General features: G+C 54.4%; 1 protein-coding gene across 5 annotated transcripts; it reads right to left on the bottom strand.

Moving 5' to 3' along the window:
- Positions 1-1,056: 1,056 nt before the first annotated feature.
- CSNK1E (casein kinase 1 epsilon) lies at positions 1,057-25,571 on the bottom strand. Of its 5 annotated transcripts, none has more exons than XM_033117421.1 (12): positions 25,384-25,568; positions 21,851-21,938; positions 13,015-13,125; positions 12,730-12,878; positions 11,067-11,295; positions 10,260-10,430; positions 8,587-8,735; positions 5,288-5,360; positions 4,284-4,476; positions 4,047-4,186; positions 3,247-3,312; positions 1,057-2,318 (listed from the first exon to the last, which is right to left on the bottom strand). In XM_033117421.1, the coding sequence occupies exons 2-11, from the start codon at positions 21,924-21,926 to the stop codon at positions 3,296-3,298; spliced, it is 1,308 nt and encodes a 435-aa protein (XP_032973312.1). In that variant the 5' UTR covers positions 21,927-21,938; positions 25,384-25,568; the 3' UTR covers positions 1,057-2,318; positions 3,247-3,295. The 5 variants fall into 5 exon arrangements, with proteins under 5 accessions (XP_032973312.1, XP_032973314.1, XP_032973313.1 ...); XM_033117423.1 differs by having other exon boundaries at positions 5,288-5,348; XM_033117422.1 differs by lacking the exon at positions 25,384-25,568 and adding an exon at positions 24,815-25,168.
- Between the last annotated feature and the right edge of the window lie 1,819 nt (positions 25,572-27,390).

Here is a 27,390-nt window from a genome sequence, read left to right as displayed (position 1 = left end):
TCCAAGAGTTATTTGTTTACTGACTAAAAACTCCCTCACAGACAGTGCCGTGTGAGCTGGTGCATTGTTGTGATGCAAGAGCCATGAATTGTTGGCAGAAAGTTCAGGTCGTTTTTGTGTAACTTTTTTGCGCAGATTTTTCAGCACTTCCAAACAGTAAATTTGGTTAACTGTTTGTCCCACTGGTACAAATTCGTAATGAATAATCCCCTGATATCGAAAAAGGTTAGCACATCGTTGAAATAAGTTTACGAAGTTAATTGTCACACCTCATATACTGTAGGGTACAGCAAATAAGCACATTTGTGTTATTAGAAACTAAGATTTTTCACTACAAAAGATAGATTTTTTAAAAAAGATTAGCTCCTTACATTTTTTCTTCAGGGCCCATAGTTGATAACTTCACACTTAGTGTTTGATGTCAGACGTCCAGCCAGATGTCCTGAAGGGGGCCAGAAGGGCTTAGGGTAATGAGAAATAGGAAAGTAAACTGTGCTGGATAAATGCAGACTATTAGACAGATGGTTTTATAAGCTGGTAAGACAAAGGCAGTCCAAGCTGAGGGCTGCCCTTTATCAAGGCTTGGCTGAAGGAACCATCCAGGATTACCTGTGGCACAGTCACCTTTGGAACCAGACTCCAGTGCCCTCGCTTGCAGGATTTCTTTGACAATGGCAGGGCTCCTTGGACAATGGCGGGGTTCAAATTCTGGTTCTGCCACCAGAGCTGTGACCTTGGGCAAATTATTTCACCTCTGTACTATTTCCCCACATGAAGCCAGAGAGATGAACAGACCTCAGGATTCTTATGTGGATAAGACAATCTTGTGAAGAGTGTTTTCAACTTTCCTACTCAGTGTGGTCCTGGAACGTGGGCATTCCCTGGAGCTTGTTAGAATGCAGACTCTCAAGCCCCAGCCCTGCCCTCCTGGGTCAGAATCTCCAGGTAGTGCCTTTATAGTTTTTTGAAGCACTGGTTTAATCCCCAGCCATACCCGCTCCCAGGTCTGCTGGGGAGAAACCCCAGAACAAAAAGGTGGACGGAAGGCTGTCCGTGTCACTTTATCCTTTTCTACTTTATTACTTCAAATTAACAACCACAATAAAGCTCAAAAAAGTCCAATATTTACACAGGAAAAAAGTACAAAATTCCCCCCAAAGTTCTTCAGTATTTTTTTTCAGTTTTTTAAATTACAAAGTAATAAAAAGCTTTGCTCTTTAATTAAAAAAAGAAAAAGAAGAAAGGGGAAACAGAGGTAAATAAATTAGGAAATACACACACGGAAAAAACAAAAATAAAGTAAAAACGGGGTGTTAACTAGGAAGGATGGATAAATCCAGCGCCCAGCCCTGACTCAGGCTCACCCTGACCCAGCCTCCTCCCTCCCCAGGCTCTTCCGCCCCGCCCCCAGGAGGGGCGGCCCTGGGTGTCAGGACCAGGGAATTCATTTAACAACCCAGGAGCCAGATGCTTTCTGGGAAGTAGTCTCCACGGATTCTGCCCTAAGACCAGGAGAGGGGGACAGGGCTGCCACAGGCTGATGACAGTCGCAGGGGTCGGTGGTGGCAAGGACCCTCTGTGCCCTTCTTGAGGGACATGGAGGTCAACGTCCAACCCCGTGTCCTTGTTAGGGGGATGAGAACAGAAATTCGGCCTGAAGGTGGGGAGGGCCCCTGCTGTCCTGGGAGATACAGGTCACAATGGTACACACATGCACACAAGGAATCTCAGCTTCCACCACCTCATCACCCACTCTTTAAAGTCTCCGTGGAAAGGCAAACAGGGACCCAAACACTCCTTTTTCCAAAAGGGACACTGGAAAAAGCCCACACAGAAAGTCAGCCATGGTCATCTCGGGGTGGGGGCTGTGCGTGTTTCCTGTCGTTTTGAGGCTCAAGAACATCTGGTGGGACCTGCTGCCGACCAACCAAACCATCAAACCGTTCCCCCAAGCTCCTCAGGCCACCTCCTGATGGCACAGGACCCTCATGGCTGACATGTTCCCCTCCTAGCCGGTGTTAGCGTCAGCTGGGGCAGGGCCTGGCGTCTGGCACATGTAGCTCTATGTGTGGGAGGCTTTGGCAGCCAGAAGGTTATGGGCAGCGGGAAATGCAAAGGGACAAGAATCCTCGGTGCTGAGGGCATCTCATCTTCTTGCAGTTGGCAAAAAAAAAAAAAAAAAAAAAAAAAAAAATCAAAGAAACAAAATCCATCGTCGGTTTTGTGCTGGGTTTTTTTTCTCTTTTTTTGTTCTTTTGAGTGGTTTTTTCCCCCATCTTTTTGTTGTTGTTTTTTTAAAAGAAAATACAGTGAAGACACTGAAAATGGGAGAAAAAAGACAGATTAGGGGCACTGCCTGTGGCCACCCATCTGCCAGACCGCCTCGAGCGCCTGTTCTCCTTGTCCCCAAGTCTTTGAGCTGGTCCCCCTCTGGGGCACAGAGTAGGTGCTCCATTTTCACAGGAAGAACACAATCAATCTCTTTCCTCTGTCTTCTTGGTGAGCAGCCACCCCATTCACACATTGGCCATGGACAGGCTGGTTCCTGGGCCCGAGGTCTGACGAAGGTCAGCCCGGCTTTATGCCCCCGCTCTAATGCACCCGGCCTGTGGTGCCCATATCCCCCAGGGAGCTCAGACCTCCCCTCACAACCCCCCAAAGAACCCCCTGCCACCTCCCGTTTCACGAGCCAGCCCTAGAGTGGAAGGCTGCTAAATGCCACCCCAAGGCCTTGTGCTGACATGGAAATCACATGAGGTTCACGCTGGCCAGAGGGCCTCCTGGGCTTGTGGAAGCCAAGCGCCTTCTTTGACAGCAGGTAAACTCCCAAGTACAGGGCCCTGTTTTAAGTGCTTTGATGAGTTAAAGCATTTAACAGCCCAGACCGCTGAGACAGGGCTTAAAGCCCTGGGGAAGTCAGGGTATGGGCCCCTGGGCTCAGTCTCTGCTAGGAACCAACCTTCCAGAATATGTCAAGGCAAAGGGGGTGTGGAAGACTAGCCCAAGGACAGAGAAGGGGTTTCCAGAAGAAATTAACTGGTGTGGGCCAGGCCTGCTCAGAGGATGCTTTGGCCCTGAGTCGGGCAGGCTCCGAGGTTTTAAACTCCCCTCAAGACCCTTGGTTCTGGGGTCCCTGGTACCATCTGTCACTCTCCTCACCGCTCCACAACACACACTGGTCTCCTCCTGGAGCCATGGGTATTTCTATACATCGCTAGGCTGCGTTTGCAGCAGACGTGAACTCACCTAAGCAAATACTGGTCCAACAGTGGTTCCTCCTCACTTCCCAAGATGGTCAAATGGCACGCTTGTCTTTGGGAGGAAAGGCAGAGAAAGGGGGAGGAGGATAAGCTGCTGGCAGGGCACTGTGGCAAGCCTCTCCCCACCAGCTCCACCCCACCCCACCAGGCCCTGAAGCCAAGGAAGGGGTGTGTGATCTCAATGACCCTAGGATGTAGGTAAGAATACTGCCCAGAGAGGCAAAGCAGCTGCTCCGGGTCACACGGGAGTCTGGCTGCTGGAAGCACAGCCCTTGAGGCCCGTCCTCCTGAGGCTTCTCCACTGCAGGCAGGAGGACCAGAGCGGGTCTCCTGCCCACCTCTGCCCGGATGCCTTCCTTGGTCAACCACAGATTCCTCCTTCCCAACTTTCCTAGTCCAAACACAACCCCTAAGCGGGGTCACCAGACAAGATCTGCCCACACTCTATCCTGTGCAGACTGGGACCTGTGGGGGCTTCCTAATGGCAGGCACTACAAGCCTCTCCACTGTGAGCACCCTGCTGCCCATCCAGGCTGAGCCCCATCCAGGCTGGATCCCAGCTTTACTACCTGCTGGGGCAAGCTACCTCTGATTTTGCTCAACGGGGCTAATCAGACCTCAGAGGATTTAATGAGGCTAAGACCCTGCTCAACAAAAGGGGCTTGTTCCAAGGTTATTGGACAGAATCAGCGGAGGAGAAAAAGCTGAACCACAAGGCCTGACTCCATGCCTGGGGGTCTCTGGCTCAGTTTGAGGCACAGAAGGGCTGGAATAAGGGCAGCTCACCTGTGAGGCTGAAATCCGGGAAACCTCTTGCCGCCCGGTGAGGTCGGAGGACGAAACGTTGGCAGGAGCGCCCCTGTGTAGCCTCATGCTCACCTTCCTCTCTCTGTCGACTCGTGAGATCGCTCTGGGAGAAGTATTGCCTAGAGGGTGAGGCAGGAGGAAGCCCCCCTCAGTGTCCAGGACCCTGGCTGCCCTGTGCCCCCTGGGCCGGGCCCACTGCCCGAGGTCCCCGCTCACCAGCTTGCTGGATGCGGGAGGCTGGAGTAGAAGCCACAGGCTCGGCAGCACTGCGGAGCCGGTTGGCGGTGGCCCCTGTGGGCGGGCCGGGGGGCAGGGCCCGGGTCGCAGACCCTCGGAGCTGCCCCATCCTCTCCTCGCGCTCGTGCTCTCGCCGCTCCCGGTCCACGTCCTCGGGGTTTCGGGCTGCACCCTGTGGGGATGGCAAGGTAAGACCTGGTGAGCCCTGTGAAGTCAGGGTGCTGGGGGATCCAGCACCCCCACAGGGCAGAACAGGGGGAGGGAGGCCAGGTGGGCATCTCAGGGAAGAGGCATCGCAGAAACCCTTTAGTCCAACCTCCTCCCCACAAAGCAGGAAGCCCAAGAGACCTAGAAATGACCCATGATCACACAGCACAGAAAAACAGCCAAAAAATGCCCAGAGGAAGGAGGAAGCTGGATGTGGGAGACAGAGGGAGGTCACTCTATCCTGGTCTCATGGCACCAGTCGAGGCTAGGAGGACTACTGCCCTCAGGATGGCCAAGGGCACTCCTTGGCCCTCCCAACCTGGGCCCCCTCTATATACAGAGCTCCCGGTTCCTCAAGGTTTCCCAGCATAGCAGCGCAGGTGTTCAGAGGCCCAGAGAGAGTTACAAGGCTAGCCAAGGCCAGGCCTGGACTTAAACTAGGCCTCCCAGCCAGGGGATCTTTTCAAAGGGCTGTTCATCCCCTGCCTCTGAACCTGACAATGGCTCTGGAAGGTGCTGTGGGGGCCACCACCAGGAGGCCCAGGGGACCTACACAGATGCTGCCTGCCTTAGGATGGGAACTCGGGGGAGCTGGAAAAGGAACGGGCTAGAAGTCCCATGGAGGAAAAAGCGGCCCAGCAGGCAGGCTGGGGCAGAAGGGGTACGTGAACCCCCAAGGACCCTGCCATCCAGCCACTGCCACCCCCAGTGCAGGAGGAAAGGGGAAAGGCCCAGAGAGAAGAGCACGGTATGGGAGCGGCGCCTGGCCGCGTTACCTAGTTGGTCCTGGGGTCGTCCACAGGGAAGGGCAGGGGGCTGGCATGAGGGGGGCCGCATCTGTGGAGAGAGCTGTGGGCTGAGTTGGCGCCTGCTCAAGGGCCACGGGGTGCGGTCCCCTGCAAGCCCGTGTCTCTCCCAGGGAACTGGCTAAGAAGGCCCTACTGTCCTTGGGGATGGGGGTAAGGGGGCTTGCCTTTAAGCACTTCTGTGAGGTAGTGGCTGGGGGTCAAAATGACCCCTGAATCCTAGCGAGGAACCCAGGGCCAGAGAGTTCTCATGACCTGCCTGGGGTCACACAGCCCAGAGCAGAGCTGGGCCTCTGCCACTCAGTCCTGCTCTGCCCTCTGCGCCTCCAGATGACTTGGCAGAACATTCTAGAAACAAACATCCCCAGTCTTCCCACCCACAAGCCTGTCCAGGCAGGCAGGCCTGGAACCACCAGGGCTCTACATTCTGATCTCCAGTCCTCCCCCTGCGCTCCCACCTACTCAGTTACAGGCTGACAGAGAGAGCAACTCAGCCAGAACCACACAAAATCTGAGTGAGAAGAGCTGCAGAACCCACTCATGAAACCTCCTGTGGGCAGGTAGGAACTCATTCCCTGCGTGGGGAAACTGAGGCTCCATGACACTAAGTGATTCGTTCACAGGTGCACTGCCCCTGCCCTGTGTGACCCAGCAGGCTCAAGCCAAAGCCAGCCCTGAAGCACAAGGTGACCTACTCTCCATGTTTCCATCCCACCCAAGTGACACCTCAAGAAACGCATACCAGGGAGGTCTCTCGGTTTTTATTTGCCCACAAGATTTGCCTGTGATCAAAGGCACACAGGCGTCCACCCGTGCTGTGGGGACCTGTTTTTGGCTGCACTGAGTTTCTTCCTGGCCGGCTGGTTGGACCTCGGAACAGTGGCTCCGTGTGCTGAGAGCAGCGGCTGAGGCTCCAGGCGTCTGGAGATCCCAGGGCCCTGATACTATGTGCTGTACAGTGACCGCTCCAAGGAGGAAAGCTCTCAGTAAAGAGCGGGATCCTTCCTGCAGAATGGTTTGCAGCCCGTGATGCCCAGCACGGTGTCCAGTCTGCTAGCAGGTGCTGGTGAAGGCTTCCAGCAGGGTAGGGTGGGGTGGGAAGGTCCTGGCTTCAGGGTGAAAGCTCTTCCACCTCCTCCAGCCCCATCATGTGTCTGCAGATGCTGCTGCCCGGGGATGGCTGGGCTCACCACATTGGTGATGAAGTCAAAAGCGCCCACTTATGTAGTCTGATGGCCTTCAAGTCAGAGATTGGTGCGTTCAAGATAAGATTGTTGGCACCTCTGCTTAGCTTCAGACTCCAGAGCCTGCTTCATATGGGACCCCAGGAAGGGGTCAGAGTGCGAGCAATGGGTGGGGAGGGTGCTCCTGGCCTGACCTGTGACAAGATCTTGTCGGCCCGATGGTCCCACAAGAGGCTCTGTGAGGAGCCCCAAGAGTAACACCATCCCACGGAACTTTCTGTGATGATGGACATATTCACGTCTGCCTTGCCAGATGTGGCAGCTACTAGCCAGCCACTTGTGGCTCCTGAGAATTTGAAATGTGGCAAATATGATGGAGAAGCTACATTTTCAGTTCTGATTGATTTTAATTAATTAAAATTAGCCACATGTAGCCAGTGGCTGCCACGTTGAATGACACGGGCCTAGACAATACAAAATCCATTTTTGGAGCTATATCAAGAGAAAGGCCAAGCCCATCCCAGAACCGGACTCTGGAATGACTTCTATACAATGAGCGAGTGCCCTGTGCCCAAACTCCCTGAGCAATGCCCTGTGGCAAGAATAACTGGCTCCTGGCCCTTGGCCGCGCTTCAGGTGGAAGGTCTAGTTATAGGTGCACCACTGCCCATCTCTCACCCTCCCCCCTGGGGTCCCTTGGCTTGGAGAACCCCCGTTCTCTGCCCAACCTCTGTCCCACTTAGGGAATAGTACCAGGCCACTGTCTGACACCCAGAAAGAAGGGGGCACAAATCCACGTGCTGCCCCATGTCCAGGAGAACAAGGCCTCAGTCCTAAGCCATCGGCCACAGTGGGCCAAAGGCACCCACGATGAAAGGAGAGGCACACCAGAATGAAGCGCGGTACAGGTGGGGGACATTTAATGAGTTCAGGTTCAATACAGAGGCCGCCGACGGGGTCTGGATGAGGCTGTTCCTGGAGCCCACTCCCAGGCCCCCGCAGGGCAGCGAACTTCATCCCTCCTTCAGGCTCTGTTTATCCCTCCAGCAGCTGATTCATCCCCAAGAATCTCATGACAGGACCTTCTCCACCATGCCCTCTCCAGTGACCCCCCCCACTACGCCAAGGGACCTCAGGCCTGGCCCCGATGGGCTCAGGCACACCTGGTGCTGTCAAAACAGGGGCCCTGGAGTCCAGACCACAGGACAGTAGTTTTGGGGGCACAGCTCTTCCACCTCCTCCAGCAGCCTATCTGGAGGGCCCTGGGTGCCCAGGGGCGCCGGGCACCTGGAAGGGATACAGAAAGCACAGCCGAGGCTCAACCTCTTGTGCTCGCCCGGCCAAGTGGTAAATCTTAGAAAGACCAGGCCTTGGAGGGTCCTTACCAGTATGTGGGTGAGTACGTGGGCCCAGTGCCAGGGTGGGGGCGGGGGCAGGGCAGTGCAATAGCTTCGCTGTCATGGGGCTGAGCCTGGCTCGAGGAAGCCCCCTTTTCCAGAAGAGACGTGAAACAAATCATACGATTTCAGATTCCTGAGCTCCAGGCACAGCTGATGACCGCTTCTCCCCACCCCATCCCACCCCCCAAGACTCTCAAAAGAGGGAGACAGAACAGCCGCCTAGCAAGGCTCTGGGGCCCGTGACCAGGAAGAAGGAAACCACATTGAATGGGTCCATGCTGGCCAGAGGGACCACAGTGAAGGCAGCCACCTGGGACGTGCAGAACAACAAGAGCAGGAAGGTGTAGGCCATGATCAGGACAGCGGGGGGGCCTGCCAGTGCCATCCACGCCCGGCCGCGGGCGCCTAGGAGGGACCGGAGGCCCAACCAGGTCCTCCTGGATCTGGTGGGAGGTGGCGCCCTGCCTGGGCCCTGCTGACCAAAGTGGCACATGCCTTCAGCATTGATGAGACAGGAGTGGGGGGCGCGTGGGGGCTCTGGGACCCCAGTGTGGTCACTTGCATGGTCCAGCTCATAGCTCCCGTTTTTCGGGAGTCCCGCCCACCACAAGGTCACTTTGGCCTTATGAGTCAGGGCCGTCCCCGTCCAGTCCCCCAAGCCCGCCTTGGCCTCCAGGTGACTCACGAATTTGAGCATGTTCCAGTCGAAGACGTAGTCGTAGGAGAAGCCCTGCCGATGGAAGAGGTTACGGAAGAGCTGACGCAGGTAGGAGTAGTCGGGCTTGTCGTCGAACCGCAGGGAGCGGCAGAAATTGAGGTATGTTGAGAACTCAGCTGGAGGGGGTTACAGGGACAGAAGAGGCCACGGTGAGGCCCATGTTTCCAGGGCCCCCAGCAGCCAGCGGCTGTCATATCCACCCACTGTCCCTACAAATACTTTCAATCTGAGAGGAGGCAAGATGAAGAGAGAACAGAACTATGGTCCTCCCTATGGTGATGAAACCCTAACCTGCCCGTGAGCAGAGCCTCCCCTTGCAGTAAGCTGGCGCTGCAGGACCCCCGTTCACAGCTCGTCACCTGCGCTTGTCAAGCACTCTGGGGGTCGTGGAGATGGCAGATCAGTAACTGCCAAAAACTCAAAAGGACAGCCGAGAGAGCCCGGTGGGAACTCTCAACATGATCTAAGCCACAGGACGAAGACTTCCACTTCCTCCTCTGAAAATTAGGGATGAGAGGGCCATTGTGAAATAATAGGAAACACACTGGTTCCTGTCACAGAGCTCCTCAAACCCTTGTAATTTCCTAAGTGATAAGAACACCTCTTGTCCTAATATTTAGTCTTTGACCTTGTTGTCCTTGACACAGGGCTCCTAAAACCCTGTGAATTCTAAGTGGTAAGAACACCAGGAGCATTTTTTTGTTCTAATGAGGTGACTCTGGGTGGCTTCTGGATGGGGGCTGGTCACCAGAAACACCAAGTCATGATTAGAAGCTTGGAATTTTCAGCCCTACCCCCCAACTTCTCTAGAAAAGGGAAAGGGCCTTGAAATGGAGTTAATAATTGATCATGCCTACATGACGAAGCCTCCATAAAAATGCCAATAGTTTTAGGTTTGGAGACCTTCTGGTGGGTGAACATATCGACACAGGGAGGGAGACAAACCCCAACTCCACGGGGACAGAAGCTCTTGTGCTTGGGAGCCCCCCCAGATCTTGCCCGGTGTAGCGCTTCATCTGGCTGTTCATCTGTATCCTTTAATCAGATCCTTTAATAAACTGCTGAACATGTCTCTGAGTTCTGTGAGCTGCTCTAGCAAATTCATCGAACTCAAGAAGGGGAACCACACGGGAACCTCATGGGAACTGCAGATTTATAGCCAGTTGGTCAGAAGAACAGGTGGCAACCTGGACTGGCGATTGTCGTCTGAAGTATGGTGGGAACAGCCTCGTGGGACCGAGCCTTTAATCTGTGGGATCTGAAACTATCTCCAGGTGACAGCGTCAGAACTGAGTTAAACAGTAGGACACCCGGCTGGTGTTGCAGAGAACTGCTCAGTGGGGGGGAAACCCACACATTTGGTGACTCTATTGTCAGAAATGAATTGTTCCATGAGGGTAAAGAAGACTCGGGAGAAGGAAAGACTAGTTTTTCCTCAGCCCTTGAGAGAGGAGGCAGGAGCCTGAGTCGGGGAATACCGGCTATTTAATAGCCAGGCCTCCCAATGTGCCTGGGCCTGTGACTAGTGTTCTGGTGTCAAGGGGCGTGGTTGCCCAGAACAGACTCTGTGCGGCCTCATCTTCCCCTTAGAAAGGGCGTCGGGGGTCCCCAGTTGACCAGCTCCCAACTGGGCTACTCACAGGGGTAGCCTTTGCAGAGGACCTCGATGGGCGTCGACATCTTCTTCTCGCTGATCCGTTCGTACTTCTGGCGCTTAGTGGCCGCTTTGAGGCCCTGCCAGGGCAGGGAGCCCAGGTTGAAGTACATGAGCACGTAGCCCAGACTCTCCAGGTCATCTCGACGGCTTTGCTCTGCACAGGGAGTGAAGAACAAGGTGAGGGACAGGGTCAACGTGGGCTCCTGGCCAATGAAGGCGAGGACCCCCTCCTCCAGGACTCGTTTCTTCACTGAGGGGAAATAGCTCACCCTGTGCACCTAGCACGCCCCCACCCCCCAATCGCATGCTGGCTTGCTGCAACCCTGTTACAAACAGGCACTGCATCACTCCTTCTACAGAGAAGGGGCCTGAGGCTGCACTTTCTCGACCCAACCTGGGCCTAGTTTTCCCAGCTCAGGCCTTCATTCATTCGACCCTGGTGCCTCCTTGCCTGGCCTACCTCGTGGATAGAGCACAGGCTATGGCATCAGACAGAGCTGGGGTCAAGTCCGGCTTGGGCACCTGCTAACCCGCATGACCTAAAGCAACCTTGAGCCTGCGTTTCCCACCCTTATAGAAATGGGGAAACTTCCACGCCCACTCTACAAGGCTGCTGTGGAGGTGAAGTAAGCATGTGAAGGTGCTCAGCATGAAAGTCAGGAAGCTCTTCTCTGAAAGTCAAGAAGCCCTGACTTAGTGGCAAGTGGGGGAACTAGCCAGGCTGCAGAAAGCCAGGGCCCTGGCCAGCAGCCCATGGGTGCACTTTGCCCCCGGGGCCTCCCTCACTCACCGATGCCCAAGTGGGTGTTGATGGAGGCGTAGCGGGCAGTGCCAGTCAAGTTCTTGTTTTCCCGGTAGGGGATGTGCTGGTGGGTGCGGGCGTCCCGGTACTTCTTGGCCAGGCCGAAGTCAATGATGTACACAAGATTGCCCTTTTTCCCCAGCCCCATGAGGAAGTTGTCAGGCTTGACGTCCCGGTGTATGAAGTTCTTGGAGTGGATGTACTCAATGCGGCTAATCTGAGGCGGTGGGATGAAGGACAGCAAGTCACTCAGCGAGCGCGCCACGGTGAGGCCTTCACCAAGCACTCTGGGCCAGGCCCTGGACTGGGGCTGAGGGCGTGGGCCACAGGTGGAACACACATACACGGGGCCTGCCCTGGGCGGGGGCAAAAGAGCTGTGCGCAACTGTGTAAGAGGATTTCAAAGGGCAGGTCAGGGAACGCTTCCTGGAGGAAGTGACATTAGAGAGGATCTCTAGAGGAGGACTTCACCAAGTTTACTAGGAGTCAGGAAAAGAGAGCAAGGCTGTCGGAAAGCTCATGGTGAGATCTGGAAACGAAGCCTCGTTTGCCTGGCTCTCTACACCCTCAGAGGACTTGGAGAGCCAGAGTCAGAGATGCACTTCAAATGTTGCTCTGGCAACCAGATGGGGGAAGGGAGAAGAGTGAGCACCGATGAAGCCTAAACATGGAAAGGGTGACAGAGATGAAGCACAGAAGACAGGATTTGGCCCCTGGGTTCCAAAGGACAACAAAGTCAGGCATACACACAGGCCCTTCTTTAAACAATTCGACAAAAACAAACCAAAACAAAACACCTTAATTAACATATATGCACACAATATGTCCTCTGGTAGGTCAGTCCTTCTGGGGCTCAGGCTTCTGTAAAGCAAAGGCTTCATTTGGCCTGGCTGAGTATTTGTCCTAAACCTTTTGTCAGTGCCACATCCTGAGAATCTGACAACCCTTCTCGGCATACACACTAATTTAGCCTAAAATCGCAGGATGTTTGTAGACTTTCTGCAGGTCAGCCACAGACCCAGTCCCCTGCGAAACAATCTCCACGGACCATTCCAAGTCCAAAAGCCTATGCTTTTATATTTTTAAAAAGGCTTTCCTCCCTTGAGTTTATAAAGGGCATTAGGACCTAAGGACTGCCTGTCAGTGGGCACCTGCTCTGGCCTGGGCACTGTGTGGTGTCCCACCTGACCCCACAGCAACGCAGCAAAGGGGAGACTCTCCCCTGAGGTGACTAAGGCTCAGAGAGGCTTAGCTCACCTACAGTCACCACACTGGGAGAGGACCCAGGTCTGTGTGATCACACCTTTACAATCACCTGCGGGCAGAGTCCCAAGTCCTTCCCCAGGAGCCTAACCCAGCAGGTCTGGCGTTGGGCCTGGAAATCTGCATTTAATTCTCCCTTCCATTCCCCCACCCCCACCCCTCCACCCCCCGCCAATTTTACAGCCAATGATTAAGGTCACCTGGTCCAGGAACCACACCTGTCCTGTGCCCTTATCACTGCTTCCTATTCTGGCATCCTCCAGAGGCAGGAGGCAGGGTTGGTACCCTGTGCCCACTGGCACGATGGGGAAGCAGAGGTTGGAAGGGAAGCAGCAAGCCTGGCAGGGCCCACAGCCCCCCAGCCGGGGTGGGCCAGTGGAGGACTCACCATCTGGTCAGCCAGGAGCAGCACCGTCTTGAGGCTGAACTTGCGGGAGCAGAAGTTGAAGAGGTCCTCGAGGCTGGGCCCCAGCAGCTCCATGACCATCACGTTGTAGTCGCCCTCGGCCCCGCACCACTTGATGGATGGGATTCCCACTGCGGCCGGGAAGCGGGGCTGTCAGGGGCTGCCAGGAGCGGTCTCTCCCGGACTCCCCTCTCCCCCAGCACATGTGCACAGAGCCAACTCCTCAGGCTCCCCACCCCACCCGCCAGGACCCCTCCCGGCCCTCACCTCCCCCCTGCATCATCTTGTAGAACTTGCTCTCGATGTGTAACTGGGGGTGCTTCGTTTTCACACATTCGAGTTTGATGGCCACTTCTTCACCAGAAGCGATGTTCGCACCTGCAAACAAGGGACAAGGTCACCCTCAGCGGGACGGGCAGCTCCACGCCAGTACCAACTTGTGTCTGCATCTGAGCAGCTAAGTGCCCCTTGGGGGAGGCTGCAAAGGTGGCAGAGGGCTCACACTGTATCCGAGGGAAGCGGAGGGGGCACCCGGCCCAGCTTGGGCAGAAGGTGAGGAACCAGGGACAGTTGAGAGAACCACATGCCAGTGCAGCAAGAAGGCTGGATGTGAGGGTGGACAGGGCCACAAAAGGCTCACAGACCACGGAAAGGGAACCTTATCCTGGAGAGTGGGGGCTGTGAGCTGGACAGAGGAGCGGTCAGTGGGGTGTTGGGCCGCGGAGGAGAGAATGGGGCAGGGCAACGATCTGTTTTCAGAAAGTCACGAGAAAGACTCAAATCCAAACTGCACGTTGCCTCAGTTTCCCCCGCTATACTAACAGGTGGGCTGAGTTGGAGGGCCAGGGGCTAGGCTGAGAGGCCGCCTCCTTCTCAGGCCAGGCGTCACTGTAGCTGCAGCAACGAAAACAGTGTGGTCTCAGCACACACACAGACAAAGCGGCACGTCTAGAGGAGGACACGACCACTGAAGAACTGAAGAGAAGAGAAAGCTGACCCCTGGAGTCAGGCGGAAAGATGGGGCTGTGCAATAAATGTCCTGGGAACAAATGGCCAGCTAGCTGAGAAAAGTCACCACAGCTCAAACCACACAGCCGGAGAAGTCCCCAGTGCAGCACCAGTTTGTACAAAAACCAAAAGGTGCGGTAAGTTGGCATGAGCACTTTGGAAATCAGATTGACATGCATCGAGTGCAGCGGAACACACGCGAACCCTTGAACAAGCAAGTCAACTGCCAAGTATATGCTTCTCAGAAACGTGTGAGCGCCAGGAGGACACGACAAGAATGGACACAGCAACGACGGCCCAAACGTCCAATAGCAGGAGAAAGGCTAAATGGCGATGCGGTCACACAGAGCAATGCCACCGGGCCGCGTCAAGGAGCGGAGGACGGCTGCAGGGCTGGCTCCCAGCACCTTAACACAGAGTCCAAGAGTGTAAGGAGCAGCACCATTCACAGGAGCTATAAGGTGGAGACAACCCGAATGTCCACTAATGGCTGTGTGGGTAAACAGTGTCTAACTGTGCAGGGAATATTATGCTGCCATAAAAAAGAATGAAGTACTGACACATGCTGCCACATCCATGAACCTTAAAAACATCGTGTTGGGGCGGCTGGATGGCTTAGAGCATGAGCTCTCAACAACAAGGTTGCCCGTTCAATTCCCACATGGGATGGTGGGCTGCGCCCCTTGCAACTAAGACTGAAAACCGCGACTGGACTTGCAGCTGGGCTGCACCCTCCACAACTAGATTGAAGGACAACTTGGAGTTGATGGGCCCTGGAAAAACACACTGTTCCCCAATATTCCCCAATAAAAAAATTAAAACAAAAACAAAAACAAAAAACAGGGCCGGCCCGGTGGCTCAGGCAGTTAGAGCTCCGTGCTCCTAACTCCGAAGGCTGCCGGTTCGATTCCCACATGGGCCAGTGGGCTCTCAACCACAAGGTTGCCAGTTCAATTCCTCGAGTCCCGCCAGGGATGGTGGGCTCCGTCCCCTGCAACTAAGATTGAACAAGGCACCTTGAGCTGAGCTGCCGCTGAGCTCCCAGATGGCTCAGTTGGTTGGAGCGCCGTCCTCTCAACCACAAGGTTGCTGGTTCGACTCCTGCAAGGGATGGTGGGCTGTGCCCCCTGCAACTAACAAAGGCAACTGGACCTGGAGCTGAGCTGCGCCCTCCACAACTAAGACTGAAAGGACAACTTGAAGCTGAACGGCACCCTCCACAATTAAGATTGAAAGGACAACAACTTGACTTGGAAAAAAGGCCTAGAAGTACACACTGTTCCCCAATAAAGTCCTGTTCCCCTTCCCCAATAAAATCTTTAAAAAACAAAACAAAACAACAACATCATGTTAAGTGAAGAAGCCAGACACAAATGATAAAATATTGTATGGTTCCATTATATGAAATATACAAACAGAGAAAGTAAACTGGTGGTTGCCAGGGGCGCAGGAAAGAGCGAAATAGGGAGTACATGTTTTTTAATAGGCACAAGGTTTTCTTTTGGGGTGATAAAAATGTTTTGGAACCAGATAGGGGTGGTGGTTACCGAACATTGGGAATGTACTAAATGCTACTGAATTGTGTACTTTAAAAGTGGTTCATTTTATGTTATGTAAATTTTACCTCAATTTTTAAAAAAAAAACAGGAAGGAAGAGACAGGAATGCAAGCTCATTTCTATTTGTCTCAATTTCAAAACATGCAACACTAAAATACATACAGTTTAGGGACATAAACGTGTGATCAAGTTCTTGAACAAAAGGGAATCATTTAAAATGTCACACAGTGGTTACCTCTGTGAAGGGAAAGCAGAGGACAGGACCAGCTGGGGAGCCAGGGGCCCTCAAGGGGACAGCCATACCCTCCTCCAAGTGGGTAGTGGAAAGGGTGCCTGACCCCTGCACAGAGTTTACATGTATTCTTTTGTATCTATTCAACATTTAATAAAACAACTGAAATGTTTTTAAAAAATAAAACAATGAAATATTCGAAGAAGGGAGAATTGCCTTTTAACTTTGGAGTGGATAAGGCTTTTTATCCCTGACTTTAAATCCAGAAGCCATTAAAAAAAAATGGCTTCCTCACCTCCCAAAAAAGGAATCCCTACAACCTGGTAAAAACACTAGAAACAAAATCCTACCAAACACATTATTTGTCATTCTTCTTAGCTGTAAAGAGCTAATGTCGTATCACTACTATATGACAAGCTCCTACAAATTGGGAGGAAAGACCAAAACCTCAATGGCAAATAGGGTAAAAGATTCAGACACTCCACAGAGAAAGAAATCATTAATACAAAAATGGCTCACTCATATGAAAGATGGTCAAGGTCCTTGAAAGAAAAATGCAAACTAAAATTATCCTGAAAATGATCCATTTTTCACCTACAATTGGCAAAAGCCCACCATAAGACAATATGCGTGCCTGTCTGTTGTGGGGCGGTGGGTACTCTTCCCCAGGTGGTCCAAGTGTGCACTGGTAAATCCCCGCTGGGGGACGACTGGTCACCACCCAGCCCCTACTCCAGAATTTACCTGACACCCTTGCACAGTGCAAAACAGGACCTCGACCATGCTGTCCATGGTAGGTTGTTTGCAAGAGCAAAAGCTTGGAAACAACCCAAATGTTCTGGGGACTGGTTAAAGAAAGAATGGCCCATCCACAAAACAGAATACAATGGAGAAAGAATGAGGAAGCTCTCTCAGTGCAGAAGTAGAAAGATCTCAAAGATACAGGAAGTGAAAAAGCAAAGTGGAGAACACTTTGTATTCTAGGCTGTCCTTTCAGTAAAAATAAGAAGAAAACAAAGTGGGGAAATAATATGTATCTGTGTTTAGTTGTATCTACATAAAGAAACACTGAAAAGAAACATGAGAACCTGTGAGGACCCATCCTGGCTGGGGGGGCGGGCGGGACAGGAGGTGGAGTTGCATCTCACTGGATACTATGTTAAATGGGCTGTCATTTTTTTCCTACACCTTTGTTGAGATATAATTCACATACTATACAATTACTCCTTTAAAGTGTACAATCCAGTGGTTTTTAGTACAGTCACAAGGTTGTACAACCATCACCACAATTTTAGAACATTTTCATCATCCCCAAATACTCGCATCTCCCTCAGACCCCCCAGCTCTAGGCAACCACTAATTTACTTCCTGTCTCCAGAGATGTCTCTATTCTGGACATTTCATAGAAATAGAATCATACAACACGTGATCTTCTGTGACTGGTTTCTTTCACCGAGTGCGTTTTTTTTTGTGTTTTGGTTTTGTGTGTTTTCATTTTTGAGCCACATAAAATAAAATTTAAATTAAAAAAAAATAGATTACTAAATCCAGTGAGCAATGGGAGATAAAGTGCGTTGCAAACTGTAAAGTGCTTTTGACACATCAATACTCATCACTGGGGAGAGCCAACCACACACGTCCCGGGAGACAGTGGGATGTGGCAGGAAGGAGCTGGGATTCACTGCAGTCCTCTGGACATGCCCCGCCCACTACCAGAGGTTAAGAGTGTGGGCTCCAGAGCCCAAATCCTGATTCTGCCACCTCCTAACCAGGGGACCTTCGTGAGTCACGTTATCCCTCTGAGCCCTAAGCACCCCATCTGTAAACCAGGGGATGATACCACCTAGCTCGTTAGGTTGTTTTGAGGTGTCAGCAGGCTTAGCAGTGTGCCTGATGCACAGGAAGTGCTCAAAGAACATTAGATGAGCCTGAGACGTCCTAACAGAGTGCAGGCCACTGGGAGGAAAGGAAGAGGGGATAAGCACGTGGCAGGGAAAGGAGAGCCTCCTTGGAGGGAAGGCTGCAAGGGTTGCTGGTGCCTCAGGAGGACTGTGCCAGACAGCGGTCACAGCACCAGCAAAGCCCTGATGGGCGGGGGTGCAGTAAACCCTGAGTGGTAGCTGAAGACGACACTGGAAGAGGGAACAAACAGGAGAGATGGGAAGGATCTCTGGCCTTTCGCCTGAGACTCCAGGGGGGAGCCAGGAGCAGATGTCTGATTACAGGGTTCCTCAGCCTCTCTGCTACTGACACTCTTTGTGGGGGGGCTGTCCTGAGCACTGTAGGGTGTTCAGCAGCATCCCTGACAGATACCCACTAGCTGCCAGTACCTTCCCTGAGTTGAAACAACCAAAAACGTCTCCAGATCTTATTCAATGTTCCCTGTGGGACAAAATGCCCCCCTTCCCCTCATTGAGACCCACTAGTGCAAGGATTGGAGAGGAAGAGAGGTTGACCCAAGGCTGCTGCCACTATCAAGAGCTGATGGTGGTCCCCCCACCTCGGCTCAGGCTGGGGCAGGGCCTTCAGCACTTCCAATTCAGCAAATGTATGTGTACACGGAGGAGAGGTGCTGGGGAAAGCGCCCTGCCCCAAGATGAGGAGGTGGGGCGTAGAAGGAGCCCTTTATACCCCTGAACTCTTACACCATCCTGCAAGTACTACTATTTATATCTCTAGTCTACACATGTGGAAACCAAGACACCAAAGGTCAATGACTAAATGCCACATAACTTCCTGGGACAAGGACCAAAACAGTAAGGCAAAGTCTTCTGACCGCCACCAAATGCTGCAAACTTGCCACAGCTGCCTTCCTGAATGGGGTCCCAGCACTACCAGACCCCTTCGATGTCTCTGAATTCTACTGGGAAGCTGCCACTCTTTTCTCTGATCTCCCTTAATTTTCACAACTGCTGAGCTGAGGCTCAGAGAGGTTAAGGAACTGGCCCGAGATCACACAGCCCTGGTTGGGGCAAAGCCAGGATTCGAAACCCAGCCCCAACGCCCCTGCTTTTTTTTATATTCCAATTCCTTAGCGTCTCTTTCATTCAAGCAACAGATACATATCGAGCCCCAGACCAGCTGAGGCAGCCTTGCCTAGAGGAGCTCAGCTCACCTTCTGTGGGAGGAATCACGGCTAACCGTGACTAAGTGAGAAGCGCCAGGGCAGGGGCGGCAGAGGCGGCCCATCAGTTAGATACAGACAGGATGGGCCAGTTTGAAAAACAAACGCGCACAGAGAAGGCTTGGACCGGGCCTGCCCCCAAGGGTCTGGGATCTGAGTAGTTCTAGGTGGGGAGGAGGATGGCCAGCTTCACATTGGGGTTTGCTGGGACACCCACAGGGACACATGGACACAATCAGGGACCTGGCTGGACTGTAGGTAGGGGATGAAATACTCCCACATCCACCTGGTGGGGAACACCATTCCCTCCCCACTTAGAACCAAGGACCAGAGACTAGAAGGTCTAGAGAGTTCCCAAGGACACATGGCCAGTGGTTGGCAGAGTGGGCACAGGATTGGCCAGCTCTGGACCCCATGCAGCCAATCTGAGGCCCTAACAAACAAAGCTGGGCCCACTCTCCTGGTGTCCCCTTATGATGCCGCTGGGAGGGGGCGGAGGGGCTCAAAGAGGAGCTGTGGGCCTTGCAGCCATAATGAGCCGTCAGTCAATCCTGGAAAGCAGGGCCTGGAGGCCACACCCAGCCCCACCTGCAGAGGCCATCTGGAGTCAGGCCCTGGCACTGGCACCGGCGACAAGAATGTGGCCAGAGCTTTGAACAAAGGGAGCCAGCGAGGCCAGCCAGGGAGCCCTGCAGTCACCACCATCACCATGCCAGCAAGACAGGGGCCCAGGGGGTAGGCAGGATGTTGTGTCATGTGTCAGGCCAGGACCCCCAAAGCCCAAGCACCCGATGAAGGCTGGGCAGCCAGGGGAGAACTGGCTCCCTACCCCACAAGAGGACCTAGATACTTTGACAGTAGCAAATTCCGACTAAGACAGAGGGTTGGGAGGACACAATGTGAAAGCACTACTGCTGGTCCGAGCAAGTGTTTGGCACACCGTGATCACATTACTTCTCATCACTGTGGAGGCCTCACGCCCCCACTTTACAGATGAGAAAGCCAAGGCTGGCAGAGGTCATCACTTGCCTCAAGAGCATAGAGCTAGTAAAAGAAACGCCAGCATCCAAACCCTTATAGAATTTACTCCAGAGCCTGTATAGTAGGAGTAAATCTGGCCCTAATTTTGCAAATGAACTAGATGGCTACTGGGTAGACAGGAAGTCCTGCCCCAGGGAGATCCTGCCACATGGACCAGGGACACTGGCTTTCTGATGACCCTGGGCTGCCCCTTCCCCTCTCTGGGCCTCAATTTCCCTTCTGTAACAAGAAGGCCCCGGATTGGGTGTTATGAAGGAGCAGGTGTGCATCTGTGCCAAAAGATGCCTCTCTGCGCCCTTTGTCCTCAAGCCAGTGGGGCTCCGGGCTTCGGTCCTGAGCCCAAGAGCTTCCATGATAAAAGGATCCTTTAAACTCACCCCAATTTCACAAACAGTAAGGACATGGGTACCCCATTTCACAGATGAGAGTGCCGAGGCTCAGAGAGAGAAAGTGATAAATCCCAGGTCACACAGCAAATGAGCAGAATGGGGACCTGAATCTGGACCTGCCCGAAAATCCTAACCTCCTTCTACCCTGCTCTAAGTGAGGCCACTTCATACGCCTTTGCATGTGACAGACCCATTTCCTTATTCATCCATTTGAGAGGCCTTCACTAAATACCCACTTCAGGCAAGCCGCATGCTGGGCAGAAGGGAGAGGGGAGACACACCTCATGTCTCTTACCCTAGAGGAGCTTAGAGTCAGAGAAAAGTTGGAAAGCAGCTCCAACCTGCACTGTTCCTTCCTTCTGCTCTGAGCTCCAGCCACGTCGACAGAGGAGAGTGAGCTACGGGGTTCTCAGCAATGAAGTACAATCCAGCGGGCACTTTGCAGTGTACAGTGCTTTTCCACGTACCATGTCATTTGTGCCTCATGACAACTCGGTCAGCCAGGCATCGTCATCACACAAACTTTCTAGATGGGGACACTGAGCAGCTGCACGAAGCCAGGCCGGGAAGCTGCGTCTGTCTGATGTCTCCCTCCCATGTTCTGTCTTCTACATTCTCTCACTCATACCGACGGCTTTGGGTAGAAAGCCTGCCTTTTCTAGTGTTCGAGAGAAACCCTGGGGGGACAACTTGACCATGATGTTCCTGTTTCTTGATGTGTGACAGGACGGTGCCATCTCCAGAAGCAGCTATGAGGGGAGGCCATGTTCAAGCAGGGCCTTGCCCAGCACCACGTATGTGCTCAGAGGACGTGCACAGCCCCTTCCCTGTCCCCTCCGATGGGGGAGGGGTGGCTCACTGATGAGCAGAGCTCATACCCAAGAAGGCAGGGAAAGGGAACCACCGCCCACCCCCAAGTTCTGAATCAACGAGCTCGGCACGTTGACCTGTCGGTCTCCTCTGGCCAGGACAGAACTTATTTATTGTCCAAGGAGTGAGGCTAAACCCAGGGGGTGGCCACCATGCTCTAACAACTCCAATTCACGACTGCCAACACAGTATCTACCCCCCCGATCAACAACTGCAAAGGAAGGGCAAGGACCCCTGACCTCGTCCCTTGGGTGACTGGCAAAGTGGCATTCTAAGGCACAAGCCTCTATACTCCTGGGGCAAGGACAGTGATTTGTTTAAATGAGAGCAAACTCAGACTTTCAACAGGAAGCACATCCGGAGAGAGAGATCCTAAAAGCTAAGACCCCCGCCTCCCCTGAGGTTACTGGGGAGCCTGCGTCATTCAGAAGCCTGCCTAGGCTGAATTCCAGGAGGCTGGACCGCAGGAAGGGGGTGTCGCTGGAGCAAGCAGTAATCCACGCCTCTCTGTCCACCAGCTCCATCTCCCAGGAGGCAAGAGACGGGGTGCTCACCCAGCCTGGGCTTTCCCACGCCCAGCTGGAGACCCAGGGCATCCACAGCTGGAATCAGACTTAAAAATACCCTTCTCTGCCAAGCCCACAGCAACCAGGAACCCCGCCCTGTCTGTGCGAGGAGCCCCTCAGCCTGCCTCATCTTAACCTGCTTCTTCCCTCCCCACCAGGGATGGCCTTGGGCACAAAATGACCAAAACATGCCACTGCAGCCCCAGAGCCAAATTCTGACTTCAGAGCCTGAAATTCGGGCATCTTTCCTTCTCCTGATCCCCAAGGCTGTCCCAGGGGCTCCAGAAGCACTGAGCTGGAGCCAGGGAAACTTACCCAGGTAGATATCTCCGAAGGATCCACTCCCGATCTTCCGGCCCAGGCGGTACTTGTTCCCCACACGGAGCTCCATGATTCACTCTGGCTGGGGAGGGAAACAGAAACGTGGGTTAGAGAAGCGGGGAGCTGGGAAGGGGGCCTAGGCCACTGGACCCCACCTCTTCCCCATCAAAGACCGGACAAAGCCACAAGGAACTGGAAGACCGGCATTCTCCCTCCCACTGCCCAGGAAGGGATCTGGCCTTGCTCTGCCTGAGGGCAACCAGGTGTCAGGTGGCCCAGGAGCCTCCACATGTGGGCAATGGCTGAGGCAGGCTTAGAAAAGGTGTCAGCAGAGCCAGGCAAAAGGTGGAATTGGAGACAAGGCCCGGGAGGAAACTTTGGGCGACCCTCGTTTGGGGACCCTCCAAGAGAAGCCTTTCAGGGGCAGGCCAGTCACAATGGTCCAAGACCTTGAAAGAAAAACCAAAGACAAAGGGGGTGATGGGGAGGGGGGATGCAGGAGCCGTCATCCTGGGGTGCTACCATGGCAACCACCACCAAGTTCCAACCTCCAGGGATGGGAGGGCAAGTTGAACAGAAGGTCCCTAAGGAGCTCCTCAGAAATCACAGGGTTGCCCCATGCTTCTAGCACCAAGAATTGGAGGCCAGGCCTCTACAGGCTGCCCTGGTCTTCCCAGAGGCCAGACCATGCCAGTTTGCAGTGTGCCCTGCAGGAGAGGCACCTCCTTCCAGCTTCCGTTCATCCCCGCCTCTACCTCGCAGTACCACAAACTCACACAGGACGCTCTGTACACATTTCTCTGGATGGACTGTTTGGGACCCTTAGAAGGGTCTCCTAAGAGGGCAACTGAGCAACTGAGGAGACCAAAGCCAAGTTTTCAGCCTCCAATTTCCTTACTTCCTGTGCCCCAACCTGGGTGCCCAAGCCTGTGGGACATCAGGGTCCCTGGTAGAGACCCCTCTGCTCTGGCCTGGGGCAAAGGTCTGGGTAGTACTCTGGGGTCCTGGCCAGTGGAGGAGGAAACTCGACAGATGGAAGGCGGTTTTTGCTGCGGAGGGATAGGGAATGGTGGACTATGAAATAGGGAGAGGGATGGGGGGACCCCTAAGGTCTCGAGAGTGTCTACAAAAGGGACAACAGAGAAGACTATCAAGAAGGGCATGGGCCAGCCCGGTGGCTCAGGTGGTTGGAGCGTTGTGCTCCTAACACCGAGGTCACCGGTTCTGTGGCCAACCGACTGACTACACAAGGCTCCTAATACCAGCCTGGGCCAGGGCGCTGTGTCCCTACACAACTAGACTGAGAAACAGCAGCTTGAAACGGTGCAGGGGTGGGGGACGGCGGAAAAAGGGGAGAAAAAAAAGAAGGGCCTCTGTCACACCCCTGCCCGACACCCTTCAGCAGCAAGTTAGTGGCAGTCTCTTGGCCTAGGACCCACACAGGGTTCCTGCCATCCTACCTGGCAGCCTCGAACATTCAGAAACCAGACTTATCTCATGCCAGGGCCAGAAGGCAAAAAGGAAGATGGAAAAGCAACTGTGCTAGGCACAGAGACTCTGCCCCTTCCCATGCCAAGTGCTAGCCCCCAAAGCCAGACCCGGGGGAGACGGGAGAGACGCAGTCCACAGACGGTCAGGCTGGAGCTCTCCACCTGGCAGAGGCGCCAGGAACTCGGGCCCAGGAGGGATATCCAGCCCCAGCACTTGGTTTCCAGGGAGCTGCCACTAGCCCTTCCCCAATGGCCACAAGGAAGTAGCCTCCACCCCAGGGCTGGCGAGACTCTGGGCTCTCAACCAAGGGCTTCTGCCCACATGCCTGGCTGGTCCCAGTTGAGGTGCCAGGGCTGCCAGCTGAACACACTCCACATTTGCAGGAAACTCACACACCACACACCTTACATCCACACTGACCTGTGTACATTCCAAAAAAAAGATAGAGAGCAGGCATACAGCATACAGCGTGAGCCCCGCAAGGGGGGAGCACGGGTGTGTACACACACAAACACCCCCCCAGTCTGTGCTCCGCCAACGTCAATTCAGAGACCACACATGGCAGCCGGGAAAGCCGCAGGTTCCGAAAGGAACATAAATACACCCGCATCCTATATTACATAAATACCCACGCCGGGTTATATAAATACCCTGTGCCCTCCGTCTGGGTATCTTACATAAATACCCTGCACATGACCCCCAGCCCCTCCCCACTCACCGGGTTGCTGGCAGGGAAGGGGAGAAGAGAGGGTTCAAACCATGGGCCCTGCAGGAAACCACAACTGCCTTCTGGGCCACCCAGACCCCAGGGAGAGCCTAGACTGTCCCAGCACTGGCCCCCAAAAGCCTCCAGGAGGAAAGGAGAAAGGATTGAGTCAGGAATGGGAGAGGCTCTGCAGTTCTTTGCTGCTTCTCCCAAGGGGGGGAGGGGGAATAAACGGAGTATTAGGGAAAAAAAATAAAAAAGACTCCGGAGTTTCAGCTGGTTAAAACAACTAGACAAACTACCAAGCAACACAGCATAGGGACAGTTTTCATACTCCCTGCCCCCCCCCACAGGACCTTTGTCACTGGACCGTTAGAATAAAAACCGAAGGGACATCCTAGACACGAAGGCAAAGGAGCCCCAAACAGCCAATTGGGGGTGCAACTTAGACATTCTGGATCCGTTTCCCTTCTCCCCAGGTCCTCGCTTAGAAAGGCTGTGCCAAGAATAACATATGCAAGAAAACTAAGGGAAAGTTGGGGAGGGGGCTCACCCCACTTTGAGTTTGGGTGTGTAGAGGGGCTTCGGAATCTTTTCTCTAGAGATACCCAGGCGCAGAGTTTTGTTCCACAGAGACTTGCAAAACATGGATTTCTCACACGCAGAAACGAGAGAATCCGATGATAAATAACCCCCACCCCTTTCTTTCTCTCCACAAAGGAAAACAGAATCGGTGGCTGGGTGACCACACACCCCCTCACCTCAGGGCCCCCAAGCGCCCCCATCCAACACTCGGGAGTAGTCTTGCTGACCCCCAGGTCTGGAGCACGGAGCCAGGAAAGAAGTGGGGGAGGCGCTGCTGATTGTCCGGTGAAACAGACAGACAGAAGCCCAGGGTTTGGCCGAGAAGCTCTGATCAACAGTGGTGGGTGCCCCCAGCACCTCAGTCCCGGACCTCCTCCCTCGATATCCCCAAATCACAGACCAGGATGGCCCCTGCAGCCGCCTGGGGCCTTGTAGGATCCAGCTGGGGGAGGGGAGGCGGGCCGGACCTGGGGGGGGGGCTCCTCGAGGCAAGCCTGCAAAATAATAGTCACCCTCCTCTTCCTCCTCGGCCCCAGCCGCGCCTTTGTCCTCGCCGGGCCGAGCGGGCGGCTCCCGGACTGCCCCCCCCTCCGTTCCCTAGTGCGAAGACGCGGGTGTCCGCCCTCCCCTTCCCTCCCCTCCCCTCCTTTCCTTTCCCTCTCGCGCAAAAACAAAGAGGCGGAGGGATCCCCGTTTCCCCCTGGGTTTGCGCCCCTCCGAGACCTCTCGGTCCCCAAATATTTACCCCGCCGGGAAGGCGCCGGTGCCGGGCCGCTGGTCTGGGGGCTGCCAGGGGCGGGGGCGGCCCGCCGGGGCGGATGCCAGAGGATTCGCGGAGCCGCCCGGCGCGCCAGCCTCTCCCCGCACAGCCGCCGCCGCCGCCGCCGCCGCGCTCCTCTCCGCTCGGCCCCGGCCGGGCTCTGGCTCTGGGCTCTCGCCGCCGCCGCCGCCGCCTCCCTCCTCCGGGCCCTCCTGCCCGCCCGCCCCCGCCGCCGGCTCGCGCGCTCCCTCCGGGCGCGCGCCCGCCGGCTCCCATTGAGCCCCGGGCCCGCCCGCTGATGTCATTCCCGGCCCGCCGCCGCCGCCCCGGAGGATTTAAAGGGCCCGCGCCTTCCGCTGCCGGGGACGCTGGGGGCCCGCAGTCGGGAAACACGGTTCCCTAGCCGTGCGATGAGCACTTTGCGGGAACGTGGTCTTCCGGGTTGGGCCGGGGAGCACACACAGACACTGTCCCCCTCATCCAGTCCCGGGCACAGGTGGAAAAAACAGGGTTGGGGGGAGAAGGGCGCACAAAAACCTGGGGTGTTCTAGACCCAGAGCCTCCTCTCGCCCCCCAGCGCCCCCAGCCGGGTTCACTGCAAAAGGAGAATGTTTAGAGAGTTGGGGCTCACTTGACTTCGGGCTCTGAGTGCTGCTGAGACCACAGGCCAGGTTGATTCAAGGGGGAAAGATTTGACAGGACAGCAGGAGATGGAAGGATTCGAACAAAAGGGCCAGAGGCATAGCCCAGGCTCAGCTACACTCCCTCCAACCCCGTGGGGAAAATCAAACGCAAACACCTTTTTCTTCTCCCTCTGCCCTCTTCCAGCAGCTCAAACTGCAATTGGCATAGAGCCAACTCTCAAACCCTATTCCTGTTCTCACTCGTTCTTGGTTTAATGAGAGACCCCACACACTGCCTTGGCACCAACGCTTGAGTCAGGGTCCTGAGTTCTGAGCTTGGGCTTACATATCTGCAAATGGGGAGGACCCCTCCCTCCCTGGGTCACTGGGGGAATTAATTAAGGCTTCCTACCGGCTTCCAGAGTAGCCATGACAGGGTCCAGGGAAGAGTTATTAAAACAATGGTATTTACACTGGGCCGTGCAAAGCTCCAAATTCTGAGACACATCCGTTCACACATACAGTTGTGACTGGGCACACAAAATGCCAAGTGCAGTGCATCCAATCCCGGAAGCATGGTTCCCCAGAAGAGTCACTTCCATAATAACTGCATCTTCCCTCGAGCCTGAGGGACTTAGTCACACACTGTCCAGACTGGTAGGAGGCCCACAGTACCAGAAACAGTGGTCCAGAGAGGCAAGGAGTTTGCCTAGGACCACACAGCACAGCAAGATGGCTTCGTTCTTCTAATAGTCCCTGGGTTGCTGAGTCTATCATGAACTCATTTCCAAGAGCAGGTGAGGACAAGCCTTCTCCCAGGAGGTGTGCAGCAGTCAACTGGGGACCTGCCCTCAGTGCCACCTCTGCCGGAGCAAAGGGTCACCAGCCAAGGTGGTGGGCTTTGCTTGGCCTGCATGGTGTTTTTTGTTATTTCTTGTGTTTTGTTAATTGATTCCCAATGTCTCAAAATGGGAAGATTTCATGTCACAGGTCCATATTCCCTACTTCTTTTGAATCACTGGGAGAACTGGTAACTCTGGGCCCAAACTCACACTGGCCTGGGCAGCGGCCACCCTCCTTGGTCACAGCCCAAGGGCCCCATCTTGTTTCCTCACATCTGCTTGTTTTCCCCATTTTTATGACTCCTTTCATCCCCTGAAGGTCCCCAAGTGTGACCCTGTCCTAGAGCCACAACACTCACTATCAGTGCCCTTCCTTTTGTCATCTGTGTTCATTTCAGTCTCACCAACACTGAATCCTGGCTGTCTGCTTCCAGTGTCCGGGGATGCCAGCCTTCTCCGTGGCCACACATTCTCCTAACGTGAGACATGGTGCCCAGGCTGGGACCCCAGGCAGAGAAACCCTGGCA

This window comes from Rhinolophus ferrumequinum, chromosome 10 (genome assembly GCF_004115265.2).
Source record: "Rhinolophus ferrumequinum isolate MPI-CBG mRhiFer1 chromosome 10, mRhiFer1_v1.p, whole genome shotgun sequence".
NCBI lineage: Eukaryota > Metazoa > Chordata > Mammalia > Chiroptera > Rhinolophidae > Rhinolophus > Rhinolophus ferrumequinum.
The sequence above is the reverse complement of the archived record's forward strand: the minus strand, read 5'-3'. Positions and strand labels throughout refer to the sequence as shown.

Bases quoted from the DNA above. Each gene is read 5' to 3' on its own strand.
- CSNK1E (XM_033117421.1), bottom strand. From the start codon at position 21,926: ATGGAGCTCCGTGTGGGGAACAAGTACCGCCTGGGCCGGAAGATCGGG. The intron at 11,296-12,729 runs GTGAGTCCTCCA...CCACCGCCTCAG, and splicing joins TGCTCCTGGCTGACCAGATG to ATTAGCCGCATTGAGTACAT. The intron at 10,431-11,066 runs GTGAGTGAGGGA...CTCCCTGTGCAG, and splicing joins CAACACCCACTTGGGCATCG to AGCAAAGCCGTCGAGATGAC.